The sequence below is a fragment of the Salmo trutta genome, chromosome 20 (genome assembly GCF_901001165.1).
Source record: "Salmo trutta chromosome 20, fSalTru1.1, whole genome shotgun sequence".
In the NCBI taxonomy this organism is placed as follows: domain Eukaryota; kingdom Metazoa; phylum Chordata; class Actinopteri; order Salmoniformes; family Salmonidae; genus Salmo; species Salmo trutta.
In genome coordinates, this window is record NC_042976.1 from 17,542,680 (window position 1) to 17,563,195 (window position 20,516).

Consider the following 20,516-nt stretch of genomic DNA (forward strand, 5'->3'; position numbering starts at 1 on the left):
ATGGCTCACATCAACAGCATCCTCCTGGACACACTAGACCCACTCCAATTCACATACCGCCCCAACAGATCCACAGATGACGTAATCTCAATCAAACTCCATGCTGATCTTTCTCACCTGGACAAAAGGAACACCTATGTGAGAATGCTGTTCATTGACTACAGCTCAGTGTTCAACACCATAGTGCCCACGAAGCTCATCACTAAGCTAAGGACTCTGGGACTAAACACCTCCCTCTGCAACTGCATCCTGGACTTCCTGATGGGCCGCCCCAGGTGGTAAGAGCAGGCAACAACACATCTGCTACGCTGATCCTTAACATTGGGGCCCCTCAGGGGTGTGTACTTAGTCCCGTCCTGTAATCCCTGTTCAACCACAACTGCATGGCCAAACACGACTCCAACACTATCATTAAGTTTGCTGACGACACAACAGTGGTAGGCCTGATCACCGACAACGATGAGACGGCCTATAGGAAGGAGGTCAGAGAACTGGCAGTGTGCTGCCAGGACAACAACCTCTCCCTCAATGTGAGCAAGACAAAGGAGCTGATTGTGGACTACAAGAAAAGGCAGGCCGAACAGGCCCCCATTAACATCGACGGGGCTGTAGTGGAGCAGGTCGAGAGTTTCAAGTTCATGGGCCAAACATACCAAGACAGTTGTGAAGAGGGCACGACAAAACCTTTTCCCCCTCAGGAGACTGAAAAGATTTGGCATGGGTCCCCAGATACTCAAAAGGTTCTACAACTGCACCTTCGATAGCATCCTGACCGGTTGCATCACCGCCTGGTATTGCAACTGCTCGGCATCTGACCATAACGCGCTACAGAGGGTAATGCGAACGGCCCAGTACATCACATGGGGCCAAGCTTCCTGCCATCCAGGACCTATATAATAGGCGTTGTCGGAGGAAAACCCATCAAATTGTCAGAGACTCCAGTCACCCAAGTTATAAACTGTTTTCTCTGCTACCGCACAGCAAGCGGTACCGGAGCGCCAAGTCTAGGACCAAAAAGCTCCTCAAAAGCTTCTACCCCCAAGCCATAAGACTGCTGAACAATTAATCAAATCGCCACCGGACAATTTACATTGACTCCCCCTCCCTTTTGTACACTGCTGCTACTCACTGTTTATTATCTATGCATAGTCACTTCACCCCTACCTACATGTACAAATTACCTCAATTAACCTGTACCCCTGCACACTGACTTTGTACCGGTGCCCCCTGTATATGGCCTTGTTGTTCTTATTCTTATTGTGTTACTTTTTATAATTATCTTTTACTTTAGTCTACTTGGTAAATATTGTCTTTACTCTTCTTGTACTGCACTGTTGGTTAAGGGCTTGTAAGTAAGCATTTCACGGCAAGGTCTACACTTGTTGTATTCGGCGCATGTGCCATATAAAGTTTGATTTGATTTTGACATGCAGGAACGCCCAAATTGTGGCCTGCAGTTGCTGTTTTTTTGTTGGTATTGCGTCCTCTAGTGTCAAGTGGTGGAATTGCAATAAGCAAACTCAAATTTTGGTGTGACACACCTATTCTATTCTTATTCTATTCTATTATTTTCTATGTTCCAAAATATGTGATACAGGATATAGGCTACTCTTGCTGAAAGTTAAACGTGTAGAATATTTTCTATTCTATGATTTTCTATCCTATTCTATTATATTCGATCTATGCCATATTCTACCAAAATGTCAATATTGTAACGACCCTGGGTTTATAAGCGCGGAAATCGACTCTGCCGCTGGAGCATGCTTTTGCGGCACAGTCGATAGCGCGCCGGACTTCGGGCTTGAAGGTCGAGGGTTCGAGACCTGCTCCCTGCCTGTTCATTACAATATAGTGAAATGGAATGTTTCTGGAATTAGGCTGTATTCTGGAATGGGAAGTTCTAACTAAATTGTATTCCATTCTGACTGTATGTGCACTAATGTCAACTTATTGAAAGAGAACGAGGAAGAACAACTGAGCAGCCTTAAAACAAGAAACTATAAAAGCGTTGCTAAAAATCTACCCCCTTGACGTTACAAAATGCAGTCGCTATGCAACCACAGACGCTTCACCCTCCCGGAAGTGCGTGGCTCAATCGAAAAAATGGCGGACCACAGCTGCAGTGGATTTCATTCGCCCGTGTTGTGGATTTTCTCTGTTAAATTTGTAGTCAAAATGTGTTTGATGGTTCTCGGGTTGAGAGCTGTAGACGCTGAGGGTCAAATTGAAGATGCATTCCGTGCAGGAAATACAGTATTTTCACCGACCACTGCAGCTGCACGGGATCTACGGTAAGGAGCGTCGGCAGCGTACTCATTAGCAATAGTAAACACAGATTTAGCCTGCTCTGTTCTTTAGCCTCTTGCATTAGGGAGGCATTTAGCTTCAATCTATTCAGTTCGGTAACATTTGACTAGATTAGTTTAGTTTCCTACAGTGGTGCCAGTTATATCTGTAAAAAAAAAAAAACTCAAGGCGTGGGATACACTAACCAGAATAAATTTTAAACCGAATGAATAAAGTCTTTATCACCAAGTATCACCAAGTGTGGTAGCTAAGTTAAACCTGCAGAACAAGCATGACACTAAAACGCTCAAAATGCAGGCTACAGTTGTCTGCCTCACCGCCTCTGAGTGAAACGCCTCCATGGGTACCTGGGAGCTGTAGCTCTAGATCTGACAGAACTCATGTTTATCAGGCTGCCGGGCACATCAATATAACACAACAGCATTATACACTGCTCAAAAAAATAAAGGGAACACTTAAACAACACAATGTAACTCCAAGTCAATCACACTTCTGTGAAATCAAACTGTCCACTTAGGAAGCAACACTGATTGACAATAAATTTCACATGCTGTTGTGCAAATGGAATAGACAACAGGTGGAAATTATAGGCAATTAGCAAGACACCCCCAATAAAGGAGTGGTTCTGCAGGTGGTGACCATAGACCACTTCTCAGTTCCTATGCTTCCTGGCTGATGTTTTGGTCACTTTTGAATGCTGGCGGTGCTTTCACTCTAGTGGTAGCATGAGACGGAGTCTACAACCCACACAAGTGGCTCAGGTAGTGCAGCTCATCCAGGATGGCACATCAATGCGAGCTGTGGCAAGAAGGTTTGCTGTGTCTGTCAGCGTAGTGTCCAGAGCATGGAGGCACTACCAGGAGACAGGCCAGTACATCAGGAGACGTGGAGGAGGCCGTAGGAGGGCAACAACCCAGCAGCAGGACCGCTACCTCCGCCTTTGTGCAAGGAGGAGCAGGAGGAGCACTGCCAGAGCCCTGCAAAATGACCTCCAGCAGGCCACAAATGTGCATGTGTCTGCTCAAACGGTCAGAAACAGACTCCATGAGGCTGGTATGAGGGCCCGACGTCCACAGGTGGGGTGGGGGTTGTGCTTACAGCCCAACACCGTGCAGGACGTTTGGCATTTGCCAGAGAACACGAAGATTGGCAAATTCGCCACTGGCGCCCTGTGCTCTTCACAGATGAAAGCAGGTTCACACTGAGCACATGTGACAGACGTGACAGTCTGGAGACGCCGTGGAGAATGTTCTGCTGCCTGCAACATCCTCCAGCATGACCGGTTTGGCGGTGGGTCAGTCATGGTGTGGGGTGGCATTTCTTTGGGGGGCCGCACAGCCCTCCATGTGCTCGCCAGAGGTAGCCTGACTGCCATTAGGTATCGAGATGAGATCCTCAGACCCCTTGTGAGACCATATGCTGGTGCGGTTGGCCCTGGGTTCCTCCTAATGCAAGACAATGCTAGACCTCATGTGGCTGGAGTGTGTCAGCAGTTCCTGAAAGAGGAAGGCATTGATGCTATGGACTGGCCCGCCCGTTCCCCAGACCTGAATCCAATTGAGCACATCTGGGACATCATGTCTCGCTCCATCCACCAACGCCACGTTGCACCACAGACTGTCCAGGAGTTGGCGGATGCTTTAGACCAGGTCTGGGAGAAGATCCCTCAGGAGACCATCCGCCACCTCATCAGGAGCATGCCCAGGCATTGTAGGGAGGTCATACAGGCACATGGAGGCCACACACACTACTGAGCCTCATTTTGACTTGTTTTAAGGACATTACATCAAAGTTGGATCAGCCTGTAGTGTGGTTTTCCACTTTAATTTTGAGTGTGACTCCAAATCCAGACCTCCATGGGTTGATAAATTGGATTTCCATTGATTCTCTTTGTGTGATTTTGTTGTCAGCACATTCAACTATGTAAAGAAAAAAGTATTAAATAAGATTATTTCATTCAGATCTAGGATGTGTTATTTTAGTGTTCCCTTTATTTTTTTGAGCAGTGTACTATAATATTCTATCTCTAACTTTATGCTGCCAGGTATCTTCTCTATGATGTCAACCCACCAGAGGGCTTCAACCTGCGTCGGGACGTCTACATCCGCATGGCGTCCCTGGTGAAGACCCTGAGGAGACACGGTGACTGGGTGCTGGTGCTGCCCCCCTGGGGGCGTCTCTACCACTGGCAGAGCCCAGACATCCACCAGACAAGGATCCCCTGGGGAGAGTTCTTCAGCCTCACCAGTCTTCAGGGCAACGTGCCAGTCATAGAATACGAGGAGTTTATAGCCGGTGAGTGCAGCTGAACTGAAGTGAGCTATACTGTGCTGGCCTGGTTATACATCCACCATAGTTACTGGGATCGTGCTGGAAAGGATATTGTGGAATGCCAATATCAGAGGCAGCACAGTAACACCCTGGTCAACACTACAGTGTGAACCACCCCTCAGACATTCGAGTACATTTACATGTTGCTGTGGTTGGTTGACTTCCCCTGACGCCTGGCTCCTTTCCATTTTCTTCTGTTAATGTTTGTTCCATGGGTATAAGAATGCATTGTGATTCCTGGTTATAAAGGCTCATACAAACTTATAACAAGTTATAAAACATTGTACCTGCAGGCTTAAAGTAACATTTCATATTTCCATGTTTTTGGCTCCAGAGTCTGGAGGTCCATTTATTGAGCAGGTGCTGGTGCTACAGAACTATGCTGAAGGGTGGACGGATGGAAAATGGGAGGAGAAAGTGAATGAGAGACCCTGCGTTGAGCGGTTAATGTACTCCAAAGACAAACAGGGCTATTACAGGTACAGTAACCAGGTTCAGAGATGGATAGCAACACAATAGATAAAGCACAATGCATTCCAAAGACACAAAGGACTATGGCACGAGGAAATTAAGTCTGTCATCTGTGCTTACCTATCTCCATGTCTCGCAAAGTTGAACTAGAAAAGGTAAATACTTGCTTCAGGTTTTGTTATGGGAGTGGAAGCAAATGTGTTAGTAGTAGTATAGTGAGTATGGGGTAGTTGCAGCCATAGAAATATCCCTGTTTTTTTATTTATTTAACCTTAGGAACTAGGAACAGCCTTGTTCAGGGGCAGAACGACAGATTTGTACCTTGTCAGCTCGGGGATTCGAACTTGCAACCTTTCCTCTCTTTCCCTCTCTATAGAGGTTGGTTCTGGGGCTATGAGGAAACCAGGTGTGTGAACGTCACTTGTCTTTCAGCTCAGGGCCACGCCTCCATGCTGGCACCACTCCTGCAGAACAACATCACATCAACGTGAGTCAATAGAAGTCTGTGTTTGGCCATGGAAGATAAAATAATTTAATATGGAACCAGCCCTTATGAATGCTTGCTTTAGGCCAAATCTTCTTGTCTTAGGCAAATCAAATACTAATAATACAACCATATGACATGTGCTGTGGATTTCCAATTTAAACTAAAACAAAAAAAAACATTCTAGAGTTAGATGCATAGTCTTTATTGGATTTTCTGAATGTACTGTATGAGATGTGCACAGGTTCACTGATATTTCCTTTCATATTTCCTTTCATGTTCCCTTTCCCTGCAGGTCAGTAATGTTGGATAGAGCAGAGACTGTCCTCCATGATCACTACGCTGGAAAGGACTACTGGAATGTTAGTCTGATGTTATGTTGTAAAGAATGTAGCTTAAGTTTGGTAATGGTTGATAGCCTACAATCATACAACGAACAAAAATATAAATGCAACAATTTTAAAGATTTTAGTGAGTTCATATAAAGAAATCAGTGAATTTAAATAAATTCATTAGGCCCTAATCTATGGATTTCACATGACTGGGAATACAGATATGCATCTGTTGGTTCCAGATACTTTTAAAAAAGGTAGGAGCGTGGATCAAAAAAACTGTCAGTATCTGGTGTGACCATTATTTGCCTCATGCACTGTGACAATGTTGTCCCACTCCTCTTCAATGGCTGTGCAAAGTTGCTGGATATTAGTGGGAACTACAACATGCTGTCGTATACGTCGATCCAAAGAGAACCAAATATGCTCAATGGGTGACATGTCTGGTGAGTATACAGGCCATGGAAGAACTGGAACATTTTCAGCTTCCAGGAATTGTGTCCAGACCCTTGTGATATGGGGTAGTGCAGCATTATCATGCTGCACCTGTAATTATCATGATGTTTAATCAGCTTCTTAATATGCCACACCTGCTAGGTGAATGGATTATCATGGCAAAGGAGAAACGCTCACAAACAGAGATGTAAACACATTTGTTCACAACATTTGAGAGAAGTAAGCTTTTTGTGCATATGGAACATTTTTGCGATCTTTTATTTCAGCTCGAACATGGGACCAACATTTTACATGTTGCATTTATATTTTTGTTCAGTGTAGATAAGATACTGTAGTAACACGATGATTAACTAAATTGGGCATTTGTGCCTCAACCTTTTGCTATTTAATTGTTCTGTCATCACAATTGTACCTTATTACCAGTAATTTAATGAATTGTCCTTACCCGTTTGGTTTAACACTCCCCAATTTTGTTCATTGTATTTTCATGCCTTCTCCTCTCTAGACTCGCCGCAGCATGGTCTTCGCCAAACACCTGCGTCTCCTAGGGGACGAGTTCCGAGCAAAGTACCTGAACTCCACAGACGAGCAGGACCAGATTGTATACAACGAGGACTGGACTCTCATTAAGGTTTTCAGACCTCTTCACATGCATCCAATTCTTGTACATTTAGATTATATTTATCCATCCACATTAATTACTTTCTGCACTAGCAGCATGTAGGTCTACTGTATCTATTTAACCTTTACAATTAATGGGGGGGACATGTTAAGGTATGGATAGTTATGATTTGCTGTTGGTGGTTAATTTGGATTGGGCATGAATGGTTTGATGTGTTATTCATTTCTGTGTGTAAACTCAGAATAAGCTGGGTTCTGCTAGAGGGGGGCCGTACCTGGGTGTCCACCTGAGAAGGAAGGACTTTATCTGGGATCACAGAGAGGATGTGCCCAGCCTCAAAGGAGCTGTGAAGAAGATCATGAGCCTCATGAAGAAAACCAAACTAGACAGAGTCTTTGTGGCCACAGATGCAGATGATGAAGGTACTGTTTTACTTTGGTGCAATTGAGATAGATTGATGTTGAATTTAGATGAAAGGAGTTGACAATAAAGTGATTCATATTTGCAGCCCAAAGAAAATAACATACTAATAATGAAGTTAGGAATTGGAATGCCCACAGTCAATGTCTGCGCCCCCTGTGGAAATCTGATTCCCGTTAAAAATCTGCCTGTCGCGCTCCCGCATCTGCAGTGAAAGTTGTCAGGGCTAGAGCGGTGTTTTTCAGACCATGAGACATCCCTGAAAATTGGTCTTCTCTCAAAATCGTCTGTAGCGTCCAAACGGTTTAGCCTACAAACTATTATGACCTCTCTATAGAAAGGAGACACTCACGAACATGTTTTGCTCACAGGCCTCAAGACTCATTAGTGCCAAAAATAAGGGGTTAAATACAATAAAGGGTTAAATGCATAACAAATGTTTCCTGATCTTTCTTATATCTCTCAGATATAGGACAGACACTATCTGTTGTTCCATGTAGTGAATCTGTTATTCAATGTGTTTGTATGGGCTAATAGCAGTGAGGCTAAAAAAAATTTGCTAAAATATTTGTTTATATTTTAATACTTCAAGGGTTCTTAAAATCAAATGGCAAAATGATCCTTGGTATGACCTTAAAACAATTCCATATAACGTAGTAGAACCCCGACTTAGACAGGGCTTAGAATCTTAAATGGAATTGACCCCAACCTTATTACCCAGTAGAGAGAATACCTACATCAAGGCTTGGCAGGTTTATGCTGTCTGTACCCTACTCGACAGAGTCTGTCCTAGACCTAGATAATTGGACCAGTGTGTTCCTAATGAGGCATATGTCTGTCCTGTGCAGAGCTGGCGGAGCTGAAGAGGATGTTACCAGAGATGACACGCTTCGAACCCACCTGGGAGGACCTGGAACTACTCAAAGACGGGGGCGTGGCTATCATCGACCAATGGATATGCGCACATGCCAGGTACAGGTCCCAGCTCACACTGCATACTTACAGTGTATATTCCACCATTCAGATGAAAGTGTTGCACAATGTGTGCATACTGTAGGGAGGGAGCTGTGATGAGTACAAATGATGCAGACATTCTTGTGCTTCTCTTTTGTTGAAGTGCCCATGTTAATCCTTAAGAGTATACTGCTACAGCATGATATAACATAAGTCGCAAAAACAAAAACACTTACAGGATAAAGGCCCAATTACTGGTAAACACATACCAGAAACGTGACCGTAATGAAACCAGGCTCTGTGTGCAAGACCACCGTGGAATAGTAACTGTGCCATGTGGAAGTCACAGGCTAAATTAGGCTACATGCATACATAATGCTAAATAGAGTGCACAGTAGCATGAGGCTACATGAATGTTCTAAATGTCCATAAACAAGGATATGCATAAACAGTCAATATGAAAGTGATAATATTACCCCTGAAATGATACGTGAGCTACACCAGGCCTAACAAGCTAGCATTACTAGCTAACATCTTGGCTTAGCTGGCTAGCAGTAGCATGACACACATGAAAGAAAAATACCACATAGATATGGTAAATATGAACTAGCAACACTCAACTAAAGTAATGACATGTCAGACAGTACTTACTATTAGATGCACACACTAAAACACAGGTCAAATACAGATTGGTGAGGAACAGTCCAACTAGTCCATCCTCTTCTCACTCCGAAGACAGGAACGGGGTTCAGAGAGTACGTTTACATGCTGTTATGTTCCCCAGCAAGAAAACCAAATATGTTGCTCAAACAAAGGGGGAACTAACAAAGTGTCACTGACAACAACCAAAACTAAACAGGCAGGGTTTTAGCATGGATTAAAAGACAATCATGGGGGTGTCCATTGAAAGTTGACTAGCAACAACAACTGGAACCTAAAAGAAACCCACTAAATTTGCCCAAGATTTTTGCCACAAAATGAAAACAGGGAAGATCAGATAAAAAGATTGTTTGTCTAGAATTTAAAATAGCGATCGCCAACTAAAGGTGTTGACCCTCCACATCGCTCAAGACAACTGGAACGCTGGGCCAGCCACTCTTAAATAGGACCTGGGCCAGCACAGGTGGAACACCTTCCCACCAATGAGATGGCAACCAGCACAGTTGTAAGACACACTGACTATTGAAGTGACACCAATCGGTGCGCCCTACGTGCTAATATGCTATACGTCCAACCTCAAAACATAACTGGAAAAACCAAACCCTGTAACACATGCACAGTCGTAATTTGGCAGATTATGCAATAGTCATGTGAACACATTACTCTGCTTATCTTAATCGGTATAAGGTCAAAATCTAAGTAAGCTAATGCCGATTTAAAGACACCTGGTTTTCTGAGAAATCTTTAGGATTATTAGGACATGTAAACACGTTTATTTTGATTGCCAATTTTCTGTAGTCATCAGTGTCATCAGGTAGTCTGATTTCAGATGCTTCCATGTAAACAGGATTATTAGGGAAATCCTTCTTCTTGCAAAGCATGTACACGTTTTAATCAAACTATTATATTAACCTGACTATCCACAATAATTGTGTGCATGGGTGCATGGGGAATGGCAGACTGTGATTGGCTGACAGAAGTGGGGTGACTTGTTGGTACCACTAATGAGAAAATAAGGGGTGTTGGGCAAATACTAGAAAAGATCTACGATGTATGGGATGATGTATTGTATTTGGGTCTATTATATTGTTATGTTGAATATTTCTTGTTGTTTTTATATTTGTAAAAGTGAGTTGTCTTTCTTTCTTAGGTGCTCTTGGATGGATTAATAAAGTTGTACTGAATTGAATTCCCTCTATCTCCCTTCCATTTCCCAGGTTTTTTATCGGAACTTCCGTGTCGACCTTCTCCTTCCGTATCCACGAGGAGAGAGAGATATTGGGATTCGAACCCAAAACCACCTACAACCGCTTCTGTGGGGACAGTGAGAAAGAGTGTGAACAGCCCACACACTGGAAAATAGTCTACTGACTCGTCAATGCAAAACCCCGCTCAACACCTCTTTAACAACATGCCAAAAGCAGTGTTGAAGTGGATATTTTTTTCATTTTTTTTATATATACTCTACCGTTAAAAAGTTTGGGGTCACTGAGAAATGTCCTTGTTTTTGAAAGAAAAACTATTTTTTTTATCCATTAAAATGACATCAAATTGATCAGATTTACAGTGTAGATATTGTTAATGTTGTAAATGACTATTGTAGCTGGAAACGGCAGATTTTTTTATGGAATATCTACATAGGCGTACAGAGGCAACCATCACTCCTGTGTTCCAATGGCACGTTCTGTTAGCTAATCCAAGTTTATAATTTTAAAAGGCTAATTGATCATTAGAAAACCCTTTTGGAAGAATGTTAGCACATCTGAAAACTGTTGTTCTGATTAAAGAAGCAATAAAACTGGCCTTCTTTAGACTAGTTGAGTGTCTGGAGCATCAGCATTTGTGGGTTCGATTACAGGCTCAAAATGGCCAGAAACAAAGAACTTTCTTCTGAAACTCGTCATTCTGAAGATACTGAAGATCTCGTACAATGATGTGTACTACTCTCTTCACAGAACAGCGCAAACTGGCTCTAACCAGAATAGAAAGAGGAGTGGGAGGCCCCGGTGCACAACTGAGCAAGAGGACAAGATTGCCTGCAATGACAACAAGCTCAGTCCGATGATGCTGTGACACACTGCCTCAGACCATGACGGACCCTCCACCTCCAAATCAATCCCGCTCCAGAGTACAGGCCTCGGTGTAACGGTCATTCCTTTGACGATAAATGTGAATCCGACCATCACCCCTGGTGAGACAAAAACGCGACTCGTCAGTGAAGAAATGTTTTTTGCCAGTCCTGTCTGGTCCAGCAACGGTGGGTTTGTGCCCATAGGCGACGTTGTTGCCGGTGATGTCTGGTGAGGACCTGCCTTACAACAGGCCTACAAGCCCTCAGTCCAGCCTCTTAGCCTATTGCGGACAGTCTGAGCACTGATGGAGGGATTGTGCATTCCTGGTGTAAGTCGGGCAGTTGTTGTTGCCATCCTGTACCTGTCCCACAGGTGTGATGTTCGGATGTACCGATCCTGTGCAGGTGTTACACGTGGTCTGCCACTGCGAGGACGATCAGCTGTCCATCCTGTCTCCCTGTAGCGCTGTCTTAGGCGTCTCACAGTATGGACATTGCAATTTATTGCCCTGGCCACATCTGCATTCCTCATGCCTCCTTGCAGCATGCCTAAGGCATGTTCACGCAGATGAGCAGGGACCCTGGGCATCTTTCTTTTGGTGTTTTTCAGAGTCGGTAGAAAGGCCTCCTTTTTGTTTGTCCGAAGTTTTCATAACTGTGACCTTAATTGATTACCGTCTGTAAGCAGTTAGTGTCTTAACGACCGTTACACAGGTGCATGTTCATGAATTGTTTATGGTTCATTGAACAAGCATGGGAGGGTCCTGAAAAAGGGACGTTTCTTTTTTTGCTGAGTTTAGATATTTCCAGCTACAATAGTCATTTACAACATTAACAATGTCTATACTGTATTTCTGATCAATATGATGTTATTTTAATGGCCAAACATTTGCTTTTCTTTCAAAAACAAGGACATTTCTAAGTGACCCCAAACTTTTGAACGGTAGTTTGTGTATATGCATGTAAATGTTTTTTACTTTTTATGAAAGTTTTTTTTTTTGTGTTATGTTTGTATTGTTTTGAGAATCGTGCAAACTGGGGTCCATTGAACACTGTGACTGAATGTGATGCTAAAATGGTCAAAGACTGGGCAGTCAGATGATTTAAAAATCACTACTTTAATTTCACCTGTTTACACTCATTGCACCTTTCGAATCACTTTCTAGGTATTATATCTGCCTTTTTTAGTGTTATGTGTGAGAATGATCAAATCTGGCTGCAATCAATGGTATTTCAATTGCTGTGCGATTTTATAAGGGAATTATTTGTTGGTCTGTAACATGCATTGAAAGGGCAGTGTCTTCTATGGCCAATTCATACTGTATTCGGTTGTGAATCTACCTTATGTTGCATTATGCTGTACGATATTTTGTGAACTTGAGGAACCTGTTTTGTTTTGTTTTTCCTTTGTGAATAGCCTATGACAGAAACTGTGTTGCTTGGTTGACATTTCAGTCTTCGAACAGAGGAAAAACAGATGTGGTTAAATATAGTATATTGTTGTTCCATTATTTTCCCCCGCATGACCTGTTCAAGTTAAGTTCAAAGCCATATAGTGAACATTGATTGACCAGGTAATTATGATGAAGCCCAGAATATGATCTATATTTTATATGATCAGATATAAACATAACTTATTTTCAATGATTACAGTTACAGTAAGTTTTTTTTTTTTTTCTACAGATAAAAATTGTATGATAATTTTGGGACTTTTTATTTTATTATTTCCACTTGTATGACTGTCATTTTGGAAATGATTTCATTATAAATTATTTTCAAGAGTATCAATCAGAGCACATACCATATTTTCGATGATCACATAAATCTTTTTCTTACAACAAAAGGACTGAGACAGACACAAAGCAGTCACTATCACCTGCCAATATGTTCTAAGGTGAACTGCAAAAAAAAAAAATATATATATATATATATATATAGTACCAGTCAAAAGTTTGGACACACCTACTCATTTCTTTATTTTGATTATGTTCTACATTGTAGAATAATAGTGAAGACATCGAAACCATGAAATACCACATATGGAATCATGTAGTAACCAAAAAAGTGTTAAACAAATCTAAATATATTTTATATTCTTCAAAGTAGCCACACTTTGCCTTGATGACAGCTTTGCACATACACTCTTGGCATTCTCTCAACCAGCTTCATGAGGTAGTCACCTGGAATGTATTTCAATCAACAGGTGTGTCTTTTTAAAATGTGTGGAATTTCTTTCCTTAATGCGTTTCAGCCAATCCATTGTGTTGTGACAAGGTACAGTGGTTGCTCAAGTAAAAGTTTTGAGATTATGCTGCAGGACTTAAGAGGTAATTTGTTGTTTAGTACTGTACCCTGCGTCACTACTTCATTGCTCCAGACCAGCACAAGGGGGAGTTAGAGCACTGATTATGCTTTTGGGTCCCAAGGCACTACTGTGTCTCTAACTGACAATGAATGGGTGACATAAACCAAATAGAAACTGATAATTGTGCACGACTTCAAAATTGAATTTCAATGAACTGAATGAAGAGGATGAAGAAGGTGTCTGAATTTAGAACAATAGTGTATGAATTGCTATTCCTCTGTCCTGCACGCACACACCTGGAAAAATATACTTATTTAATTAAGTATTACTTACTAAAACAGTGGTTACACTAAACATTTTTTCTAAGAGAAACTTAGACTACAATTAAGGTGTGGAAATGTTAGGATTATTTTGCTCTCACTGTAGTACTGTAGCCTACCTCTGACCGGTGATGATGTACATTGCCCGAGTGGCTCAGCGGCCTAAGACACTGCATCGCAGTGCAAACTGTGTTTCTACAGATGCTGGTTTGATACCCGTACTGGCCGCGACCTGGAGACCCATGAGGCGACAGTAGGCTATTGGTTTCTCTCCCTCTAAAAACAGAAATATATCATTCTAAATAACAAACTGGTTTTATTTACAAATTAGTAACAATGTCTCACCCCATGTTCAAAAATTGCATTTTTCTCGCTCACTTTAGGTTATTTGAAAACAATAATCTCCAAAATATCATTATTTAAAAAAAATCTAACAAAACAATCAACGTTGAACAACTGGCATAATTGTGACATCCCACAAGCAAATATGTTCAATGCCGAGGTGGATCAGGACGTGTATTGGTTCATTTGAAGAGGCAAAACATCAGAATGTATCTTATCAGTTGATCAAAACAGTTGAGTGTGAGTACAATTGAAAGTTGACTAAGCCATAACAGTAGGCTATAATCATAACCAAGACTTTGCTATAATAGCCACTTCAGTTGTTCAGCTAGGCAGTGTCACTTGGTGAAGGATTGTATACTAGAAGTTATTGAATGCAACAACTATGTCTCTGTGACTAACAAACACAGTCATGAGTGTGTATTTACCACAGTGTTAAGTGTTTAGCACTATTTCGGTGGGTCACATCATTTCAAAGAAAGTGTTAAATTTAACACTGGGTGTTAAAAATCCAATCTTAAATTTCCTGTGTGGATTTTAATTTGTATTTATTTCCTGATGGAGAGCATTGTCTGTTAGGAAATACCTGTACGATGTTCCTGCTATATGTTTATGCATTTGTGTGTGTATGTACAAGTGTTATTGTAGTGGTTTGGCTAGTTTCGTTGTGAATCAGTACACGTATGCACAATGCAGTCATCTTACCATTTTAAACGGGCCTGTGGTTCACCTTGTGAATATCTTTAGTTTTTTGGAAGATTCTTCACAATAAAACACTACCTTAATCGGGGTCAGGGAAACTGGCCCTAAATCTCCTTTGGGCAGTGACTTGTTACTAATCTATGTTTATGAACAAGCCTGTGGTTTACATTGTGCATGTATTTTTGTTTCATAGGTCTGCACCAGAAGCACCAAGTCTGACAGCTGGGAAACTCAAACGGTTCAGTACCGTTTGAGTCTTGCAAATGCACCCAACATGAACAGGTGGGTTAGAGATAATTAAAGGACATAACAGTTGCAAATTAGCAGATGTTTTGTGTGTGTGTGTGTGTGTGTGTGATCATAAGAATGTTTTACTGTCATATACAAAAAAACAGCTCCTCCCATGATGGGGATCGATCAACTTCACGTTTTTCTGCTTCGGCCCACCACCTACCAGCACTGGGTTGTTTTAACCCAGCATCTTTTTGTGTAGGTTCTCACGGGGCAACCATTTGGATCCTATAGTCTGAAAGGCATGGGCTGCATCCCAATTCTCCACCCTTTTAGCTCTATTGTTTAAAGCCAGGGGGCAGTAGTGTTTCCTCATCAGTCTCATATCACTATGCCGGCTGAATACCAATCAGGAATGTTGAAAGGTGTACTCAGGGATTGAGGCAGGCAGACTGAAGATTCATCCCTATTTCAGCACCACCACAGTGTAGCCTGTGGTTGTGACCCAAATGGTACCCTATTCCCTACTTTTATAGGGCTCTGGTCAAAAGTAGTGCACCATATAGGGCAGGGTTTCCCAAACTCAGTCCTGGGGCCCCCCCTGGGTGCACATGTTGGTCTTTGCCCTAGCACTGCACAGCTGATTCAAATCATCATAGCTTGATGATGAGTTGGTTATTTGGGGTGGTAGCCTAATGTTACCCTGCTACCCTGGCTGACTGTTGTTTTATCGTTGGCTCAGTCTGTTCAGTGTCATGGTTTCATCTTTTGAATGTTGCTAAAGTGATTGTGTTTGATTTTGTCTCTATAGACGAGTTAGCTGACAACCTCACGAAATTGATGCGCACACTTCAATGGGTCAGAAGTCCGTGTGTTGTTGTGATTCTGGATGGCCAGAAGCTAACCACAATGACAAGAAGCTGACATGTGGGGAATCATAGGTGGCTCGTTTAAGCTAGTTTTATGTGGTTCTTGATACTATGTCTTGTTTTGAGGTGGTTTTTTTGACTGATGTCACGTCTATGCTAATATGGCAAAAAAATTGCTAGCTAACTAACCAACAATTGTAACAATGTATTTGAGAGACAACAAGTACTCATTGTGCAAATGTATTTATATTTTCAATAAACATTGGAGACTAAATATAGTTTCTCTTTCTCTTGGTTCACTCTAAAAATCATATATCTTATTGCTAAAAGGAGTTACTATGCCTGTAAACAAAAATATGGTATTCGTGAGATTGCTTCTATCTTGGTTGGGCATCAAAGCCAAAGCCTGATGTTCCTGTGTCTGCCTGGCATACTTAAAGATAATTCAATGTTTATTACTTTCATTAATCTGAGTTGATATCTCCAAAAGGAAACCGGTCTAGCTCTAGCCTGAGATAACAAGGATTATGTGGAGACTGACTTTCTGTATTTAACCATTTTTTATTTGATAGATTGATTTTCCTAAGCTGGCATTATTTAGCAGGGACAGACAGCAGGCCCAATATAATGTGTCTCAAATGGCATGCTATTCCCTACTATGTGTTAAAATCTCAATATTGAGGTAAATTTGTCTATACATGCTGATTTGGGCTTACATTACATTTGGGTTTGATTGTTCAGGTTCACAATCAGCAATAGTTTTGGTAGTTTTGCTTGAAACAATCAGTATACATATGGTCATTTTTAGATGTAAAGTTGATCATTTCATAACGAGGACAGCAATTACTTTTGCTAGGACAAGGACAAGACTCATGACAATAAACCTCAACCTGCCAATACTGCATGGTCAAAGAGAAGCTCACTGACTTCCAAAAAAACATTCGATTATGAGAGGGGGGTGAAATCCAAAGTTGTGCAATAGATTGATTGGCTATGTCATAGCACATTTTTCAAAAAAAATATTGATACATTACTAGCTCTAACACTTTTAATCTGCAAAAATGACAAATTAATTAGTGGGTGATGGTGATTTCAGATCAAAAGTGGGGTTGGGGACAAAGGGCAAATATTTGTAAAAAAAAAATTATTTCACCTTTATTTAAGCAGGTAGGCCAGTTAAGAACAAGTTCTCATTTACAACTGCGACCTGGCCAAGATAAAGCAAAGCAGTTCGTCAAAAACAACAACACAGAGTTACACATGCGATAAACAAACGTACAGTCAACACAATAGAATAAATCTATATACAGTGTGTGCAAATGTAGTAAGATTAGGGTGGTAAGGCAATAAATAGGCCATAGTGGTGAAATAATTACAATTTAGCATTAACACTGGAGTGATAGATGTGCAGATGATGATGTGCAAGTAGGGATACTGTGATGCAAAAGAGCAAAAGTAAATAACAATATGGGGATGAGGTAGTTGGGTGGCTATTTACAGATGGTCTGTGTACAGGTGCAGTGATCGGTAAGCTACTCAGATAGCTGATGCTTAAAGTTAGTGAGGGAGATATAAGTCTCCAGCTTCAGTGATTTTTGCAATTCGTTCCAGTCATTTGCAGCAGAGAACTGGAAGGAAAGGCAGCCAAACGAGGTGTTGGCTTTGGGGATGACCAGTGAAATGTACTGGTCATCCCCTGCTGGAGTGCGTGCTATGGGTGGGTGTTGCTATGGTGACCAGTGAGCTGAGAAAAGGTGGGGCTTTACCTAGCAAATACTTATAGATGACCTGGAGCCAGTGGGTTGAAGCAAGGGCCAGCCAACGAGAGCATACAGGTCACAGTGGTGGGTAGTATATGGGGCTTTGGTGACAAAACCGATGGCACTGTGATAGACTGCATCCAATTTGCTGAGTAGAGTGTTGGAGGGTATTTTGTAAATGACATCGCCGAAGTCAAGGATCGGTAGGATAGTCAGTTTTACGAGGGTATGTTTAACAGCATGAGTGAAGGAGGCTTTGTTGCAAAATAGGAAGCAGATTCAAAATTTCATTTTAGATTGGAGATGCTTAGTGTGAGTCTGGAAGGAGAGTTTACAGTCTAGCCAGACACCTAGGTATTTGTAGTTGTCCACATATTCTAAGTCAGAACCGTCCAGAGTAGTGATGCTAGTCGGGTGGGCAGGTTGGTTGAAGAGTATGCATTTAGTTTTACTAGCATTTAAGAGCAGTTGGAGGCCACGGAAGGAGTGTTGTATGGCATTGAAGCTCGTTTGGAGGTTTGTTAACACAGTGTCCAATGAAGGGCCAGAAGTATAGAGAATGGTGTCGTCTGCGTAGAGGTGGATCAGAGAATCACCAGCAGCAAGAGCAACATCATTGATATATATAGAGAAAAGAGGCTGCCCAAGAATTGAACGCTGTGGCAACCCCATTGAGACTGCCAGAGATCCAGATAACAGGCCCTCCGATTTGACACACTGAACTCTATCTGAGAAGAAGTTGGTGAACCAGGCGAGGCAGTCATTTGAGAAACCAAGGCTATTGAGTCTGCCGATAAGAATGCGGTGATTGACAGAGTCGAAAGCCTTGGCCAGGTTGATGAAGACAGCTGCACAGTACTGTCTTTTATCGATGGCGGTTATGATATCGTTTAAGACCTTGAGCGTGGCTGAGGTGCACCCATGACCAGCTCGGAAACCAGATTGCATTGCGGAGTAGGTACGGTGGGATTCAAAATAGTCGGTGGTCTGTTTGTTAACTTGGCTTTTGAAGACTTTAGAAAGGCAGTGCAGGATAGATATAGGTCTGTAACAGTTTGGGTCTAGAGTGTCTCCCCCTTTGAAGAGGGGGATGACCGTGGCAGCTTTTCAATCTTTAGGGATCTCAGATGATACGAAAGAGAGTTTGAACAGGCTAGTAATAGGGGTTGCAACAATTTCGGCTGATCATTTTAGAAAGAGAAGGTCCAGATTGTCTAGCCCACCTGATTTGTAGCGGTCCAGATTTTGCAGCTCTTTCAGAACATCAGCTATCTGGATTTGGGTGAAGTAGAAGCGGAGGGGGGGGGGGGGGGTGCCTTGGGCAAGTTGCTGCAGGGGGTGCAGAGCTGTTGGCCGGGGTAGGGGTAGCCAGGTGGAAAGCATGGCCAGCCGTAGAAAAATGCTTATTGAAAATCTCAATTATCGTAAATTTATCGGTGGTGACAGTGTTTCCTAGCCTCATTGTAGCGGGCAGCTGGGAGGAGGTGCTCTTATTCTCCATGGGCTTTACAGTGTCCCAAAACTTTTTGGAATTTGTACTACAGGATGCAACTTTCTGTTTGAAAAAGCTGGCCTTTGCTTTCCTAACTGACTGTGTATATTGGTTCCTAACTTCCCTGAAAAGTTGCATATCGCAGAGGCTATTCGATGCTAATGCAGTACACCACAGGATGTTTTTGTGCTGGTCAAGGGCAGTCTAGTCTGGAGTTAACCAAGGGCTATATCTGTTTTTAGTTCAATTGTTTTTGAATGGGGCATTCATATTTAACCTCACTAGGGTAGGGGGCACTATTTTCACCTCTGGATGAAAAGCGTGCCCAAAGTAAACTGCCTGCTACTCAGGCCCAGAAGCTAGGATATGCATATAATTAGTAGATTTGGATAGAAAACACTCCAAAGTTTTTAAAACTTTTAAAATAATGTCGTGAGTATAACAAACCTGAAATGGCAGGCGAAAAACTTCCACCCAGGAAGTGCCATTATTTTGAAATGGCTGTTTTTCCAATGAAAGCCTATCCAACATTTAAAGGGATAGGACCCAGATTCCGTTCCCTATGGCTTCCACTAGTTGTGAACAGTCTTTAGACATTGTTTCAGGCTTTTATTCTGAAAAATTAGGGAGAATGACAACTTTGAGTGTGTGGATAGTGGGATGTCCCCAGAGCTGTTTGCTGTGCGCGACCGAGAGCACGCCTTTCTTGTTTTTCTTTTATATTGACGACGCTATTGTCCGGTTGAAATATTATAGATTATTTAGGCTAAAAACAACCTGAGGATTGATTATAAACATCGTTTCACATGTTTCTACGAACTTTACCGGTACTATTTGGAATTTTTGTCTGCCTGTTGTGACCGCATTTGAGCCTGTGGATTACTGAACAAAACACGGCAACAAAATTGAGGTTTTTGGATATAAAGAGGCTTTATCGAACAAAACAAACATTTATTGTGTAACTGGGAGTCTTGTGAGTGCAATCCTACGAAGATCATCAAAGGTAAGTGATTAATTTTATTGCTATTTCTGACTTTCTTGACTAATCTACTTGGCTGGTAACTGTATGTAATGTTTTGTGTGGTGAGCGCTGTCCTCAGATAATCACATTATTATGGAGGCTTAGTTCATTGTTCATTCAAGGCTTGAAGTCAACATTTGAGAAAAATAGGTATTAGTAAGGAGTGGATGGTGTAGGTGACTGACTGGTGTCGGTTGGGGGTAGGTATTGTGTGTGTGTGAAGGTTAGTATGTATGATCTATTGACACGATGGGGTTGGGTGTATATAGCACCTTGATTGGGTGTGTATTGATGGGGACAAAGTAGTAAAAAGTTGGCTAATCACTGACTACTGTGTGTCCTACACACTAATCCTGCTGCTGATGA

The 20,516-nt window shown here is 42.0% G+C and overlaps 1 protein-coding gene across 1 annotated transcript; it reads left to right on the forward strand.

Annotated features, from left to right (window-relative positions):
• The first annotated feature begins 2,092 nt into the window (after positions 1 to 2,092).
• On the forward strand, positions 2,093 to 10,522 carry LOC115155629 (GDP-fucose protein O-fucosyltransferase 2-like). Its single transcript, XM_029702434.1, has 9 exons — positions 2,093 to 2,291; positions 4,352 to 4,602; positions 4,973 to 5,117; positions 5,486 to 5,596; positions 5,889 to 5,955; positions 6,887 to 7,012; positions 7,245 to 7,425; positions 8,272 to 8,395; positions 10,255 to 10,522. Exons 1-9 carry the CDS (start codon positions 2,104 to 2,106, stop codon positions 10,406 to 10,408), a joined length of 1,347 nt encoding a protein of 448 aa, XP_029558294.1. The 5' UTR covers positions 2,093 to 2,103; the 3' UTR covers positions 10,409 to 10,522.
• The last annotated feature ends 9,994 nt before the right edge of the window (positions 10,523 to 20,516 follow it).